Source organism: Pseudopipra pipra, chromosome 1 (assembly GCF_036250125.1).
Source record: "Pseudopipra pipra isolate bDixPip1 chromosome 1, bDixPip1.hap1, whole genome shotgun sequence".
Classification (NCBI taxonomy): Eukaryota; Metazoa; Chordata; class Aves; order Passeriformes; family Pipridae; genus Pseudopipra; species Pseudopipra pipra.
This window is the reverse complement of record NC_087549.1, coordinates 1,641,337-1,659,444: the sequence shown is the minus strand read 5'-3', so window position 1 is coordinate 1,659,444 and position 18,108 is coordinate 1,641,337. Positions and strand designations below refer to the sequence as shown.

Below are 18,108 nucleotides of genomic sequence, written 5' to 3'. Positions count from 1 at the left end.
TTGCTTTCAGGGAGACTCGATTTTTCTCCAGATTTCAGAAGGAATTTATTGTGTCCAATTCACATCTTGGCACTTCCAAGCATGTCCTGGGACTGGTGAGGATCTGGGACACTTTTCCTTCTCCATGAGGTTCCATCAGGGTTTCTGATGGTCCTCTGTTGGAGTACAAATGGGTTCGTGTTCTCATGGGTTCATGAGGGATACCTGGATTTAGAGAAGGGATTTGAGGCTTGGAAAAGAGCTACCAGGGTGGACAGGTTATATGGACAGGTCCATATAACATGAATGATGTAGGAAAGGTAGATAGAGGGTGGACATTTAACATATTTAATATAAATGATGTAGGAAGGGTAGACAAGGAGTGTTCTCATCGATGAGAATGAGGAATCTGAAGAAAACTGTGAGATGAAGGGTTTGAAAGAGAACCAAACTGCCCTCAATGAAATATTGGAGTTAAACCCAAAAGGTGCAGTGAAGGCTGGGAGTGGGAATAAAATCAATGTGCAATGGGACTCTGTGGTGGTGTTTTGCTCTTGGGGGTCCAGCAAAACCTGAGGCTGCTCTGCCAGAACAGGCAGGTTAAAAGGGAGAACCTCCATGGATTTGTCTTTTCGCAGGAGAAATCCAAAACTGCCTCTGGGAATGGAGCTCTGGCCATGGCTCGTGGGTAGAGGACACTGCAAAACTCCCACTGCCAGCTAATTAAGCCTTCAACTCATTCCAAAAGCCCTTCCAGAGCCAGGAATGTGGTTGATCCAGCTCTCTCCATGCCAGGGCAGCACCATGACCAAGTACACGATGTTCTTCCAGCAAAGGAATTATATTTGAGCAACCTGGGAGCTCTGCTTGGATCTGGAATTGCAGCTCGTTCCAAATTTGGTCTCAGTTTGGCAACGGGAAGCAAAGCAGGAGAGGTGAAAGTCATGGCAGGAAGATCTCCCAGACTTTGGAGAATGCCTGGAAATATTTGGTGTTTGTGTTTTGGTGACCTCAGGGTGGGACTGTAGGGAGCCCAGGTTGGAAATGTGACCTCAGGAGGCTTCCAATCCAAATTCCTGATCAAAGCTCCCAAGTTTCCTCAGGACTTCATCCACCTGAGCCATGAAAACTTCCAAAGAAGAGAATTGAACCACCTCTCTTGGAAGCCTTCTGTATTTCACACCATATAGCTTCTAAATCACATCCCGGTTAAATCACATCCCATTAAATCACATCCCGGTTAAATCACATCCCATTAAATCACATCCCATTTAAATCACGTCCCATTAAATCACATCCCATTTAAATCACATCCCATTTAAATCACAACTTTATTGATTGTTATAAATATCACGAGCAGAATGATAACTGAAGGCAAATATTTTTTGCTGAAACTTGAAAAAGGGGATTATAGGAAAACACAGAACCAGGTCAGGATGGAGCAAAATGTGGGAGCTTTGGCCAACACACAAGGAACTCAGGTGATGCTCTGGAGGATTAAAATAAAGGGGGAAAATTACACTTAATTCCAAATTCAGGCCAAAATCATCACACAAATCACCCAAAATTCCAAGTCAAGACAGTTTTGTTCCAGTGGAATTGGTGGAAGAAATGTTGGTGGAAGAAATGTTCATGGAAGGCCACTGCCAATGAGGGATAATTGGAAATGTCTTGGAAATCTCCTACAAGACCGACCACAAAACCTCACTCATCTCCCTGTATAAACAATCCTGAAAGCTGGAACTGGGGTTTGGGCAGAAAATAACACAATTAAATGGGATCAATACACTTTCAACACAACATTCTTTTTATTCTGCTTGAAGGGGTACAGAAAATGAGAGATTTCGGCCTCCCTGGATCAGATCATTGGCCTGGGAAGCTGAATCTCCTGCCTCATATTTTGGACACAGAGAAGGGTCTCCTTAATTTCTTGGGTACAAAGAAGACCTAGAGAGAACAAAGACTCAGCCCAAAGCTTTGGGGTGGAGAAGACCTGCTCTAAGGAGCCATGAAAGGCTCTTATAATATTTTTTTTTGCCTTAAATATACTTCACACAGCGGAATTTTTCAGTTCCAAACCAACCAGCCCAGCAGAGCAACGAAACTCCACAGCCGGTTTTGTGGGAGCGGTTGAAAAATTAAAATTAAAAAACTGTGTTGGGACTTCCTGAGTTTTTCCTCCTCTGTTAATCGTGGGAAAGGGGTGAATAATAATAATAATAATAAAAAAGAATGGATTTTTGAAGGTTGGAATTGGAGGTTGTTCATGAAGCATCCGAAGGGAAAGCTGGGCTGGTGGGGGTTTCTCCTCGCCTTCATTGGGTTCTCCAGAGTGAAAGAACTTCCCATCAGCTCCTCAGGGTCTAGTCCAGAAGAAGACACACAAGGAACTTGCCAGCAGCCCCACTGGCACCAGGTTGATCCTCAGGCTTGTGGCACCATCCGCGTTGCACAGGTCGGAGTAGCAGCAGGACACGGGGCGGGTCATCCCGATCCCGTCCACGTCCGACGGGACACACACGGATGAGCACATCTTGGTGACAGTGGAGACTCCAGTGAAGGGATAAACTGACACAAAGAGAGACAGAAGGGATGTTTAGGGCTGGGGGAAATGAAGGAGAGCTCTCCTTGTCCCTAGTGAAATGCTTCTTCCTACCTTCACTACCAAAGTCTGAGTTCTGGTTCAAACACAATGTGATTCCTACCAGGAATATGGGAAGCAGCTCCCCTTGAGTGACCATGAGTTCTTTGTCCTGTCTGGATGAGCATTACCCTGAAAAAGGTGGATTAGCCACTTTTTCTGCCTTTCTTTGGACTCTCCTCACCATCTCCTGCCTCTCCAAGTGTCACTAGGGACTCATCAGCAGGACCTTCCAAAGGGAGAACCTTCATCTCCAGAACCTTCAGGGTCACCAGTCAGACTGGCAAAGCCCCTTTGAGAGCTACAAAGAACTTCAGGGCATTCCTCTTTCACCTTCAGGTGACCAGAAGTTGGTGTCATAAAACTATAGAATGGTTTGGGTTGGGAGGGAACTTAAAGATCCTCCAGTTCCACCCGCCTGCCATGGGTAGGGACACCTTCCACTATCCCAGGCTGCTCCAAGCCCTGTCCAACCCATCCTTGGACACTTCCAGGGATGGGGCATCCACAGTTTCTCTGGGTAACCTGTGCCAGGGCCTCCCCACCCTCACAGGGAAGGATTTCTCCCAAATATCCAACCTAAACTTACCCTCTTTAAGCCATTCCCTGTTGTCCTATCACTGCACAACCATGGAAAAAATTAAACTCTCATTTCTAACCATGCTCACCATTACTGGGAGCTTGAGAACCTTAAATATATACTCACACTAACACTGCTTTCAGCAGCAGCAGCAGGAGACTCTGCCCCACAGGAGCTCTTTCCCACATTTAAGTGAAAAAAAGGACCTGCTCTCCACACCAGCAGCTTCACCGTAGAAACACTGATTCTTGTTAAAAGTGTGGATGAAGAAGCTGTTGTCCTTACCCTCCTTCAGGATTCATGTCAAAAGTAGGGATAAAGGGGTTGTTGTCCTTACCCTCCTCCAGGGAATACATGGTGGTCTTGCACATGTGCTCGGTCTCCGAGCAGTTCTCGATGGTCACACACTTCTCCACGGGGGTCTCGCTCTTGCACGTGTAGCACTGCAAGGTGAGAGCTGGGAGGAGGGAAAACATGAGCTTGGACTCCAGTGTGGAACACCAGAGTCACTCCGTGCCCCTCCCTGGGGAGGGATGTTCCCAAATCCTCACGCTGAGAATGGAAATGGAAGGGTAAAATGCATCTGTGCCAGTGGGAATGGGAAATACAGCAGGCTGGTGGTTGAAGCTCCCCGGATCAATTGGGATCTTTTGGATCAATCTGAGACTACTCAGATCAATCAGGAACCCCCCCCCCCCCCCCGATCAATCCAGGACCCCTGGATCAATGCAGAATCCCCTGGATCAACCCAAGACATCCAGATCGATCTGGGACACCTGGATCAATATGGGCCCCCCTGGATCAGTCTGAGATCCACTGGATCAATCCAGGCCCCTTGGATCAATCTGGGCCCCCCCAGACCTCTAAGGACCCCCAGATCAATCTGGGACCCCTGGATCAATACAGGACCCCCCGGATCATTCTGGGATCCCTTGGATCAATCCAGACCCCCCAGATCAATATGGGATTCCCTGGATCAATTGGGATCCCCTGGATTAATCCAGGACCCCCAGATCAATCTGGGACCTCCAGGATCAATGCAGGATCCTCCAGATCAATACAGGACCCCCTGGACCAATACGGGATCCCCTGGATGAATCCAGACCCTCCGGATCAATCTGCAACCCCTCAGGTCAATCAGGACCCCCAGATCAATCTGGGACTGCCTGGATCAATGCAGGATCCTTCAGATCAATACAGGACCCCCTGGATCAATCCGGGATCCCCTGGATGAATCCAGACCCCCCGGATCAATCTGCAACCCCTCAGGTCAGTCAGGACCCCCTGGATCAACACGGCATCCCCTGGATCAATTGGGATCCCCTGGATCAATCTGGGATCCTTCAGATCAATACAGGCCCCCCGGGATGTCTGGAGGCTCCACAGGAACCTTGGGCCTTGTGGTGACGGGAAGAGGGATAACAGGACTAGAGGGGCTAATTAATTAATTAATTAATTGGGTGTGATTTATAATTTATGCTTCAGAGGTGGGGTCGGAGCCCTTGTGACGAGTCAAGCAAGACAAAGCTTCCCACCCAGAAGACCCCGTGAACCAGGAAAGACCTTTGGCTGATCGACCTCAGCTCCGGTCCCTGCAGCTCCTTCTCTCCTTGGCTTTGCACTGGTGGAACATCAGGAAGGCACCAGAGACTCCCAAACTCCCAGAATCACGAGGGAGCTTGGAAGAGTCCTCTGCAGCTCATCTGCTCCAGTCCCCCTGCTCAAGCAGGACCACCTAAAACCTCTTGTCCGGGAATGTGTCCAGACTGTGTTCTAATTTCTCCAAGGATGGAGATTCCCCAACCTTCCCAGGCAACCTGTGCCAGCGCTCAGTCCCCCTCCTGGTCCAAAAGTGTTTCCTGGTGTTCCGAGGGAACCTCCTGTGTCCCAGTTTGTGGCCGTTGCCTGCAGTCCTGGCACTGGGAACCACTGGGAAGAATCTCTTTGTCCCCTCCCTTCAGGGATTTATAGACATTTCTGAGATTCTCTCTTTGAGGCTTCTCTTCTCCAGGCTGAGCCATCCCTGGTTTTCCTCGTGGCCCTTCCTTGGACTCCCTCCAGTGTGTCCATGTGATTTTTCCTGGGGGGAGCCCAGAACAGGGCACAGGGCTCCAGGTGTTGAGCAGAAGGGAAGGATCATCCACCTTGACTGATACTTCTTTTAATGCTACCCAGGATGTCATGAGGTTCCCTTCACCCATTTCTCCAACCTGCCAAGGTCCCTCGGGGTGGGATCACGACCCCCCCAGGTATCAGCCACTCCTCCCAGGTTTGTGTCACCCACAGACTTGCTGAGGGTGCTCTGCCCCTTCATCCAGATCATTGATGAGGATGTTGGATGGGGCTGGAGCCAGTTTTGATCTCTGATCTCCAGTTACTGTTCTTTAAGTAGACTTTGTGTCACTGATCTCCAGGCCTCGACATTTAGTTTTCAAGCCCTGTCTGCTCACCCAGCCCATACCTCAACAGCTTGTCCATGAGAATCTTGGAACAGGTTGTCCAAAGAGGTTGTGGACTCCACATCCCTGAAGGTATTCCAGGTTGGATGGGCCTTGAAGCAACTTAGTCTGGCGGAAGGTGTCCCTGCTCATGGCATGTCCCTCCTTTCTCACTAAAAGTGCCTATTGGGAGGGCTCCTGGAATAGCCAGAAAAGGCTCTTCTTGACCAGTTGTGGCAATCCCACATTCCAAATTGTTCATCACACCTTCCAGGAGGATTTACAAACATGCCACTGGCCTGAGGCACAGGAAAAACCTGCAGGCACCTGAGGCAGCAGGAATGGGGATGGGAAAGGTGTTTGGGAAGCAAAGGAGTCAGGAGTTGCAAGCACACATGGAGAGGGTTGGCCCAGAGCAGAGGAGCTTCTCCCTGCACCGTCCTCCTTAAACCCTTGGGATACTGAACCTGAGACATTCCCTTGGCCCAAATTTATGGCCTGGTCCTGTTGTCTTCCCAGTGCTCCATTTTTTTTTTCCAGCGAGTAAGAGATTTCAACTCAGCTTTTCACTTTAAGGCCAGGTTTGACAGGGCTTGGAGAAACCTGGGCTAGTGGAAGGTGTCCCTGTCCGTGGCAGGGGATTGGAATGAAATGGTCTTCATTCTTCACGTTGCTTCAACCTGTCCTTGGACACTTCCAGGGATGAGCCAGCCACAAATTCTCTGGACAGCTTGTGCCAGGGCCTCACCACCCTCACAGGGAAGAATTAAACATGAAAACAACCACCTTGATGGATTCTATGGGGACATCCTCTGCTTCACACGGAGGCCATAGAAACAAAATTTGGTACTCAGGACTCCAAATCTGACCCTGCCTTATTCCTCACTGGTTTATGGATGTTCCTCATCAGCTCCCTGTTGAGCTGCAAAGGTCCTTTCCAGCTGCAGGTTCCTCTCAGCTCCTAGACACACAAAATAACCACAGCCCAAGTCTTTCCTTGTCCAAAATCTTCTGAGAGGGAGAAATTTTAGATAAAAACACTGAAGAGCCCAAATTGTTGTGACACAGAGCACTCCAAGCTTAAGGTATCAAGCCAAAATAGTGTCTGGTGTTTCCCATCAACAAGAAAGATATTTCAGGATAAGATTTTCAGGGCATTCTGCAGGTTTTCCTGAGGAACCAAACACTTGATGTGGGTCCTTTACTCCAGATCCTCTTTTCCACCCCCTCAGAGAAACCTGAATTTGTCTTAAAATCACAGCAACGTACTTGGTACAGCCCAGCAGCCCCTCTTTGGTCTGGAAGGCAGTTGTCACCTTATCTGTGTGACATTCCTGCTGAAATTCCTGTAAATCCCACTGGAAAAAGAGCAAGGATTCAGCTCATCCCGGCACACCCACAACAGGATGTCAGAAAGTCACCTTGTGAAAATAGAGATCAACTAATAAGCTAGAAAAAAAAAAAGTCCTTTTCTAAACAGACCTGGGAATTTTCTTGCTTTTATTCAAAGCAAACTTTATAATGTTTTGTTTGCTTTAATTCTGCGTCTGACAGTTGTCAAACACATCTTTGAGGGGGAAGAATCGTCACCGGTCTCAGGTTTCAGGAGATTTTGCAAATCCAAACCACAGCATTTGTGTTGCTCTCTGAAAAGAAAACCAAACAAAGCACCTGTTCCTCCCCTGCTGAATCTGCCCCTTGCAGGTCCCAGGATTTAGGAAGGAAAACGAAGTAGAAAATTAAAAATAAATTAATAAATAGAAATTGAAAGAAAATCCTGACAGAGCTCCACGTCCCATCCAGACATGGATAAAATCATACTCTAAACCACCTGGGTTTGGGAATATCCCAAGTAATAGTCCCAGCTCTTGCACAGGACTTTCCTTGGTCATCCAGGAGAACACCAAAGGAGATTTTGGGATCAGCAGAAGGAGCAAGAAGTCGTTGTGGTAGCGGAAACAAGGGATAGGGAATCTATTCCAGGGTGTCCTTCCCTCTGGGCAGCCACATTCCACCCTTAGAGGTTATGGCATCACTGCTCATGTAGATCTTCCCAGGATGAGGGGATTCCCTCCCTTCTAGGGGATTAAAACACCAGTGTCCTGAATGTCATTCCATACTTGGTTTCGTGGAGCTGGTGATGGAGGAGAAACAACTGAATCCCACTGATGGAAACAGAGAGGAAAGGTTTCCATGGCATCCCTGGATTCATGGGGCTTGTTCCCCACCTCTACATCCCAGATAGATCATCCCAAATATCAGGCTGCTGTTGTCCACACACCTCCTGCTCCAAGTCTATCCCCTCCAGTGAGTAGGCAGGTAGAATAAAAGGGATAGAAAGGATGAGGGAGGATCATGGAATCACAGAATAGAATCACAGGATGGTTTGGGTTGGAAGGGATCTTAAAGATCTTCCAGTTCCAACTCCCATCATGGGCAGGGACATCTCCCACTATCCCAGCTTGCTCCAATCTGGCCTTGAACCCTTCCAGGGATGGGGCAGCCACAGCTTCTCTGGAACATCTAGGATGGTGGGGTCACTCCTTATGGTGACAAACTCCCAAATCCTCCAAAAAATGGGGAAAGACCCCAAAATACTTCACACTTTGTTGTTTTCTGTGGTGGCTTGATGGAATTTTCTTTACTTCAGTGTGTTAATAAACAGAGCTCTAAATGAAGACATAATAATAGGACAAGAGAGGATGAGAGGGGTCGAATTAGATGGAATTTTGGGAAGAAATTGTTCCCTGTGAGAGTGGGGAGGCCCTGGCACGGGTTGCCCAGAGAAGCTTGGCTGCCCCATCCCTGGGAGTGTCCAAAGCCAGGTTGGAGCAACCTGGGATAGTGGAAGGTGTCCCTGCCCATGGCAGAGGTTGGAATTCCATGATCTTTAAGGTCCCTTCCAACCCAAACCAGCCTATAACAAACATCAACCCTGCAGCACATGGGCCACCAGCTTTGTCCCAGCCCCTCTTTCCCACTTCTAGTGGCTAAAACTTGATAAATCCCACAGGGAACATATTTTTAGAGGAATTCCACCCACATGGCATTAAACTGGCTGGCAACTTTCAGGGTTAAGTATTAAGAAAAAAAAGATCCTCAAAGTTAAAAATAACGTTAAAAAAAATAAATAAAAAGGAGTGATATTGAGCAAGGACCTGTAAAAAAGTGAGAGCTGGAATTTGCATTAAAGAGATGACATGGCATAATCACACCCTGCCTTGTAACACTTCCTAAAGAGCCTGAACCAACAATCCCAGTGACACCATCGTGATCCTGAACATCTGACAGGCTGGAAATATTCCAAAGGTAGATTTTTTTTCTTTTGGGCTGAAAACTGCTCCAAGCAGGAGTCCTGAATTTCAGGGGGAACTGGACACATCCTACCCCATCCTGCTGAATATCCTGGTGGGATTTGGGTAAATCAGAGTAGGAACTTACCAAATTCTGTGCAAATGAAGGCAACCAACAGAAGAGACAGAAACACCTTCATCGTTGCCTGGGTCGTCACTGCTCTTCAACTGGCTCTGATGTCAAACTTCCTGGGGGTTTGCCATGCACTGATCGTGTCCCCAGCTCCAAATCTACTGGAAAAACGAGTCCCATTGAGCTATAAATGAATTGAAGGAGCTGCAAATCAAGCCCCACCTCCTGCCTCCACCGTCACCTCTTTTCATGTTCCTTGGAGAAGAAAATTAGGGTTCGGGCTTTGGACAATGGCTGGGATTGTTTAAGGTGGGTGTCTCATGACGGGGAAGCCCTGGGGCGTTAAATAATCCCGGTGACCCTGTCTTGTATTGAAGCCTGGTGATATTTCTCCTTCCTTTTTAGGGAGGTCTGGGTGGTTTCCAGAAATCCTGGGGGGAAAAAGCATTAGTGGCTGTGAACTTCAAGGCTTGGAACCTCAAGGACTTTGCTCCTCTGTGTTTGGACCTTCAGTTGGGGACAGAGTTTATTCCCAGGAGAATCATAGTTTGGGTTGGAAGGGACCTTAAAGACCATTCCAACCCCCTCCCACAGACAGGGACATCTTCCACTGGATCAGGTTCCTCCAAGCCCCGTCCAACCTGGCCTTAAAGTGGAAAACTGGCTTGAAATCCCTTTACTCACAGGAAAAAACATGGAGCACTGGGAAGACAACAGGACCAGGCCATAAATTTGGGCCAAGGGAATGTCTCTGGTTCATTATCCCAAGGGTTCAAGGAGGATGGTGCAGGGAGAAGCTCCTCTGCTCTGGGCCAACCCTCTCCATGTGTGCTTGCAACTCCTGACTCCTTTGCTTCCCAAACATCTTTCCCATCCCCATTCCTGCTGCCTCAGGCGCCTGCAGGTTTGTCCTGTGCCTCAGGCCAGTGGCATGTTTGTAAATCCTCCTGGAAGGTGTGATGAACCAGTTGGAATGTGGGATTGCCACAACTGGTCAAGAAGAGCCTTTCCTGGCTGTTCCAGGTGCCCTCCCAACACACACTTTTAATGACAAAGGAGGAAAAGGTGAAATAAAGACACTTCAGGAGATATTCCCACCACTTTTGTTGTATCACACCGTCAGAGGGACTTTATTTGGGGTTATTCACTTGAACTCTTACAATGTAGAATCATTAAGGCTGGAAGAGACCTTTAGGATCCCCAAGTCCAACCACAAACCCAGCACCACTAATCCGTGTCCTCAGGGGCCACATCCACAGGTTTTTTGAACTCTTTCAGGGATGTGACTCCACCACTTCCCTGGGCAGCCCAGTCTAGTACTTGACAATCCTTTCCATGAAGCCCTTTTCCCTAATATCCAATCTAAACCTCCCCTGGTGCAACTTGAGGCCGTTTTGTCTTGTTTTGTCTTAAAACATTCCAAGATTTTCTGGGAATATTGAACAAACAACCCAATCATTTTCTCTCCAAATCTGAAGCTCCAGTGAATTATAGAATGGTTTGGGTTGGAAAGGACCTTAAAGATCATCCAGTTCCCACCCTCTACCATGGGCAGGGACATCTTCCACTATCCCAGATTGCTCCAACCTGACCTTGGACACTTCCAGAGATGGGGCAGCCACAGCTTCTCTGGGCAACCTGTGCCAGGGCCTCTCCACCCTCACAGGGAACAATTTCTTCCCAAAATTCCATCTAACTCGACCCCTCTCATCCCCCTTTGTCCTATCATTGTGTCTTTGTTTAGAGCTCTGTTTATTAACACGCTCTGGTTTACCTGAGGTAAAGAAAATTTCATCAGGCCACCACAGAAAACAACAAAGTGTGAAGTATTTTGGGGTCTTTCCCTGTTTTTTGGAGGATTTGGGAATGAATTCCACCGTAAGGAATGACCCCACCATCCTAGATGTTCCAGAGAAGCTGTGGCTGCCCCATCCCTGGAAGGGTTCAAGGCCAGATTGGAGCAAGCTGGGATAGTGGGAGATGTCCCTGCCCATGATGGGAGTTGGAACTGGAAGATCTTTAAGATCCCTTCCAACCCAAACCATCCTGTGATTCTATTCTATGATTCCATGATCCTCCCTCATCCTTTCTATCCCTATCCCCTGTGCCAGGGCCTTCCACCCTCACAGGGAAGGATTTTTCCCCAATATCTCAACTAAACATGGTCTCATCATCTTACGAACCCTGTTTCTTTTGCAAGCAGCACTCCTGGATGACTTAAATCCTCAGGAATCCAGACGGATTGTTTTCAGGGTTGCCTCTGTAATACAGTAATTATGTCGATTATGAAAGTTAAGCAGCTATTTCCAGCCCCAAAATCACCCAGGGAAAGACTTTTTTGGTATTTCCTGGCTTTGCCATTCCTCCTGTTCAGCAGGGGAATGTTATAATCCTATTAAGAAGAGAGAAATTTGCTGATTGTGTTTGCCTTGTTCTTGAAGGGGGGAAGAAAAGAAAACAATTTAATACGGCTGGGGTGTGGTTTTTGGTATTAAGAGGCCTCCAACAATGTGCCAAATGACTGGTTTCACATGCACATCTGAAATGTGATCTCCACTGCCTTGTCAAATCTTGGAGGGAAGAACATGTGCCAACACCCTGCTCTTAAATGCTGCTCCCTCCTTGGGTTTGGAGGGTTGTTTTTTTGGGGGGGTGTCAACATACCTGGCTTGTTTATGGTTTCAGTTGATCTTATCTGAGTCTTGAAGGCCTGAAATGTCTCCTCTTTTGTGTGGCAGGTGCCTTGCAGGACTGGCAACTCCCCAGAGGAACAAGAAGAACTAATGGGAACATCCAACGAGGGTTTTGTTGAATTCCTTTTATTATTTTGTGGGAAACCATAACCATTGTGTTGGGGGATTCCCATTAATCACAGAGAAAAGAATTATGAAGCTGCATAAATCTGCCTCAATGACCCACGGGATGGTTGGGAAAAAAATAGGTATTTTTAGTGTCTGTGTTCAAAGGTAAATTGATACAAGAACCCTCCGCATTTCAGAGGAGTTTGTGTCATAAATAAAAGGAGAAGTTCGGCCAAATGTTTACTTCCAGCCTGAGAAACCTGTGCCAAAGCCCTTTCCTGTCCTACCTCACCAGCTGAGACAGTCTCTGGGTGGAGGCATCTGATGGGAGCAGTTGCATCCACACTGGAAAGAGCCTCCAAATCCCAAAAACTCCCAATAGATCTGCTCATGCTGCCCCATTACCAGGCCAAGATCCCACTAGGAAATCCTAAAATTGCCCGTCCACCTCCAGAGCAGAGTTTCAGGGACTGGTTGGGTTTGAGAGCCTTCTTGACTTCATTATTTTAAACTCTGCGTCCTCATTACTCTGATAAGTTCTTGTATATCTCCTATGAATCCCAGATTTCTTCCAGGGCGGAGGGATGTAGGAGCAAAAAAGTATGATTGGATTTAAGGGAGGAATGCTGACAGGACGGTGTCAATCCCAGTGCTAAGCTCTTCTCACACACCTACTGAAAGGTTAAATTCAAAAACATTCCTATAAGAGGAGTAAATATTATGGGATCGTGGAATTATGGAATGCTTTGGGTTGGAAGGGACCTGAAAGATCATCCAGTTCCAACCCCTGCCATGGGCAGGGACACCTCCCACTAGCCCAGGTTGCTCCAACCTGGCTTTGAACACTTCCAGGCATGGGGCAGCCACAGTTTCTCCAGGAAATCCATTCCAGTACCTCACCACCCTCCCAGGGAAGAATTCCTTCCCAATATCCCATCTAACCCTTCCCTCTGGCACTGGAAAGCCATTCCCCCTTGTCCATCACTTCATCCCTTGTCCCAAGTCCCTCTCCAGCTCTCCTGGAGCCCCTTTAGGCCCTGGAAGGAGCTCTAAGGTTTCCCTGGAGCCTTTTCTTCTCCAGGTGAACACTCCCAGCTCTCCCAGCCTGGCTCCAGAGCAGCTCCAGCCCTTGGAATATCTCTGTGGCCTCCTCTGGACTTGTTCCAGCAGCTCCACGGGTCACTAATGAAAGGAACTCATGGAAGCAGCGAGGATGGGTTTGTGTGATCAGCAAACCTGGTGTTCAGAGTGTCAGGGATTAAACCACCACAAATTTCCCCTCTGACACATCCCAGCCCCCACTTGCATCCCCCAGAAACCCCAACTCTCCAGAGATGGGACACTTTGCACCAAAAAGGGAGGAATTAAACAGGTACCTCCACCTTCCTCCATTAATGGGGAACATCTCAAAAAATTCAAGAGAAACCTGGAAAAGCCAAGTATAAGACATAAACAGCCCCAAGCCTGACTCTGGCCTATCCCTGTGAATAATTCAGCAGGAATCCAACCCTGCAGCTCTTTCAGAGCCATTTTCACTGAGGCACCACTCATTAGCTCATTAGTCAGAGCAGCCTTATTCCTACTAATTGATTTTACTACCATTCCCTACAATGCATGGCCAAGATCCAGCATGTTTCTGCCTGGCTCTAAAATCCTTTTATTGGGACAGCTCTGTGAGACATTTCATCCCTCCCTCTCTCTCTCTCTCTCTCACCTATGGAGCTTGTAAAGGTCGGGTGATTCCCACAAGTGAGTCTTTGGAAGGTGCCCTTGGGCAAAGGGCAGATCCTCCCTGGATCTGACAAGCAGGAGGATCAAAGCACCTGGCTGGGCAGGTAACGGGTGGGTCTGACATGGATTGGAGCTGCAGATGGATTCAGGAAGCTTGGCAGCTCTTTCCACACTGTTTTCCACCTTGGTAGTGGACTGGGACATAGAATCATGGAATGGTTTGGGTTGGAAGAGAACTTAAAGATCATCTCCTTCCAACCCCCTCTGCCATGGGCAGAGAAACCTTCCACTATCCCAGATTGATCCAAGCCCTGTCCAAACCGGTCCTGGAGACTTCCAGGGATGGGGCAGCCACAGCTTCTCTGGGAATTCCATTCCAGCCCCTCACCACCCTCCCAGCCAAAAATTCCTTCCCAATATCCCATCTAACCCTGCCCTCTGACACTGGGAATCCATTCCCTGTGTCCTGTCCCTCCATTCTTTGTCCTGAGTCCCTCTCTAGCTCTGCTGGAGCCCCTTTAGGCATTGGAAGGTGCTCTCAGGTCTCCCTGGGGCCTTCTCTTCTCCAGGTGAACACCTCCAGCTCTCCCAGCCTGGCTCCAGAGGTGCTCCAGCCCTTGGAGCATCTCTGTGGCCTCCTCTGGTCTCACTCCAACAGTTCCATGTCCTTGTGCTGAGGCCCCCGGAGCTGGACAAGGTGTTCCAGGTGGGATCTACAGGGAGTGGGGCACAGGGGGAGAATCCCCTCCCTCAGCCTGGTGCCCCCAATCCTTCTGCTGCATCCCAGGGCTCTGTTGGCTCCCAGGGCTGCACCAGAGACACGACGGAGCCTGGGCAGTGCCAGACCCGGGGCACAAAGGTCAGACCACACCACAAGCACAAAGGGCTTCTCCAACCCTGCTAATCATCCCACATTCCCACCAGACCTCCCTACATCCCCCCTCTGCCCCAGCCATGTCAGCTGTGCCTAAAAATCAGGGATGTTTTGTATATTCACCAGGAACAAGTTGATTTATTTTCCTGAGGAGTCTTGTTCCCTCCAGGTAAACATTCACCTGCCTCCTTATTTATTTTTTTTCCCAACCTGTTTTTCTCCCTCTTTGAATTCCATGCAGGCACCTCTTATCTCCAGGTTATTATTTAGATTAACCTCTGTGTAGCACTTAACTCCTTCTGGGGGAGACCTTCACATCCATCACTTCCCTGGCCGGTGGCCATGGATAGAGTTGTCCTGAGGGAAGATCTTATAGGAGTTAATAACGACTCAAATGTGTTCTCTCTCTCTCTGTGTTTATGATGTGCACAGAAAGGATTGATCATATATTTATAACTACTGGGAATTTGTCTTCCTTCCCTATCAAATTTCTTCCAGCTTCCTTTTGTTCTTTTTGCTTCCAAGCTCCTGTCTTTTCCCTTCCTGTCAACTCTGACTGAGGCACTAATCACTTGTTTGGAGATGATTTGCTCCATCCAGCTTTCCAAGGCATTGTTAACGATGCAGGAATGTAAATCACTTGCTCAGTGTAGCTGTCACCTGCTTTAATTATCCCCTGCCTCCTTCAATCCAAGGGACAGGAGATACTTTCCTACCTGAGTCACTTCTCGCTGACCCAGAAGGGAAGAACAAGGACAACACGTGTAAAACAGACTGAGAAGAACCAGCTTTGCCTCCAGGCCCTTCTCATCTCCCTCTAGACTGCAGCGCTTGGAATTGAAGCTGGAAATAGCCACATCTTGGAATGTGTTCTCAGGATTTCTGCCCAAACCAGTAGAAAACCTAAATGAAGGTATTGTGTGTGTCTTGCACCAAAAAACATCCCAGGCTTGGCCTCCCGGTGCCGGAAGATTTCAGGAAGATGCTTCTGCTCCAATGTCCATGCATCTCCTGTGCTAAGGAGCCCAGGATTGGACACAGGATTCCTCACAAGTGCTGAGTGGGAGGGGAAGAACCTCCTGCCCTTCCTGGCACAGCCCAGAAGGTCCTTGGCTGACTTTACCACCGAGGAACATTCCTGATTCACGTGCAGCTTGATGTCCACCATCCTCAGCTCCTTCTCTGCAAAGCTGTTTCCATCTCCACCATCTCATGGCCTTTCCTGCTGCCTGGGGTTGCTCCTCCCCAGATCCAAGACTCCACATTTCCATTGGCTGAATTTCCCAAAGTTTATTCTTCTTTATTCCCACTGTTTATTTTTCCAAGCTGTTCAAATCCCTCTGGGTGGCATGTCCACGTCCACCACTTCTCCTAGTTTTGTGTCACCTGCAAACCTGCAGGCTCTGCCACATCTTCAAGGTCGTGAACAGCTTTGACCCCAAAAACAAGTCCTGTGGTGCCCCCACTGGTGACTGGCCTCCAGCTGGACTTGGTGCCACTGGTCACAAACCTCTGGAACTGGTTGCTCCACTAGTTTTCAATCCACCTCCTTGTCCACTTTATCCAACCCTTCCTTTGTCACCTCACCCAGGAGGATGTTGTGGGACAGTGTTGAAAACCTTAATGAGGTGGAGAAAACCCACATCCACCTCTCCCTCCTCATCCATCAAACCAGCCCATCATGACTGAAGGATTTTGTGCTGGTGAGGCCCAACATCTCCTTTGGGAATCCGTGCTGGCTCCAAGCTCATGATGCTGCTTCTTGTCTTGTTCCCCACCCTCAGGATCTTGAGCTCCACCACTCACAGTCACTGCAGCCCAACCTTCACACCTTCAACAAGTCCTTCCTTTTTCACAACTGTGAGGTCCACGAAAATCTCTCTTTTCTCAGGAATCTGTGACCAGTTCACTCCAAAAGCCTCCATGATTGTCCTGCTGATACTGGGATGCTGAAAGCCCTCCCTGAGTCCCAACCCTTGGGAATGTGAGGCTTTTTCCAGCTGTGTGAGGGAGGTTTTATCCACTTTGTGAGTAGGTGTTCTGCATCAGATACCCACCACAACATCCCCTGTGCTGATCCACCTGCCCAAAAGCTCTCAGCTGACTCATCATCCATCCCCAGGCCAAGCTTGAGGGATTTTCGCTGTTTTCTTACATAAAAGCAACTCCTCTTCCTCACTTTTGCAGCCTGTCCTTCCTAACCATTCCATATCCAGCCATAGAATGGTCTAATTTGGAATTAAGGACCATCTGGTTCCGACCCACCTTCCACCAGACCAGGTTGCTCAGAGCCCAGCTGTGGTAGCCCTCAATTCTGTGACCTATCTCACCACTTCCCTCTGATCCCAAGATTCCAGGTGGTTTGGCCATGGATTTGACCACAGGCAATACAGGGAATTATGAAACAGGTGGATTTGTTCGGCCTGGAAAAAAGATGAGAAGGGAGGGCTCAGGAGGCCCAACAGCATCTGCCATGAAAAAGGGTCAGAGAGAAGGCTGGGCTGGAATTCTTCTCATCTCTAGACTCCTGGTGAACTTCCTTCTGCATCCTGCTCCTTGGAAAAAGGGGCTTGTGGTCCTGGAATGCCGACACACCCATCCCAGTACATCCTATCCGGGATGCACTGGTAGAACTGGGGCCCAGCGCTGCCACCTCCTGACAAGAGGAGAGAATGCAAATCCCGCATCCCAGCCCGTTTCCCGAGGAAGGAAGGGAGGAATTTTTAGGATCATTTTGGTAGTTTTTAATTTTTCACTATTTCCAAAATTCGGGTTTTGGAATCATTTGGTTGCAACCAGCTTTGGGATGAGAAACCTCCGCGTGACAATAAAATGAGGAGAAAAATTCTTTAAATTTTTCCTAAAAAAGGAGAAAAATTCTCTATTTTTTTCCTAATTAAGGAGGAAAAAATTCTAAATTTTTCCTAAATAAGGTGGAAAATTACCTAAAAAATTATCTAAATTGCCTTGAACAACCCATGAGTTGAATTCCAATGTGGCAAAGACCCTGAACACTCCAAAGTGATCACACACAAGGTGCCACCATCCCTCATCTGCTGAGAGCTCTTGTTTTTTCGGTCATTTCTCCTCTAATATTTTGAAATGTGATACCAAATGGGGGCTGGACCCAGCAGGTTTAACAGGTCTGAGCTCAGCAAGGAGCCTTGGGGTGAAACTCGGACTCTGGAGTGAGAAAGGGTCACCACATCCCCGCAATTTGAGCAATGAGAGACACGACGTGAGCCAGGAGATCTTGGAACCTATGGAAAAACACAGGACTTGGCTCTGGGAGATGCAGGAGTGACAGGAATGTCACAGGAATGTGTGTGAAACACGATCCACCCAGTTGTTAGTGGTGTTAACTGGAGTGGAGAAGGAGAGCAAGGTGCTACTTGCATCTCTCCCCCAGGAGTCTGATGCTCCTCACAGCTCTTCCTCCAGGAATTTGATGCTCCTCACAGCTCTTCCTCCAGGAATTTGATGCTCCTCACAGCTCTTCCTCCAGGAATTTGATGCTCCTCACACCTCTTCCTCTGCGAGTTCGATGCTGTAAATGTTACATTTCACTCCTGCAACTTTCATTCCTTCTACACGAAGGTACCGGAGTCACGGTGACATCAGAACTGGCCAAGTGTCCC

General features: G+C 48.3%; 1 protein-coding gene across 1 annotated transcript; it reads right to left on the bottom strand.

Moving 5' to 3' along the window:
• Positions 1-1,390: 1,390 nt before the first annotated feature.
• Positions 1,391-9,329, bottom strand: LOC135415194 (ly6/PLAUR domain-containing protein 2-like). The gene is made up of 3 exons (XM_064656888.1): positions 9,080-9,329; positions 3,538-3,657; positions 1,391-2,547 (listed from the first exon to the last, which is right to left on the bottom strand). Exons 1-3 carry the CDS (start codon positions 9,129-9,131, stop codon positions 2,336-2,338), a joined length of 384 nt encoding a protein of 127 aa, XP_064512958.1. The 5' UTR covers positions 9,132-9,329; the 3' UTR covers positions 1,391-2,335.
• Positions 9,330-18,108: the final 8,779 nt, after the last annotated feature.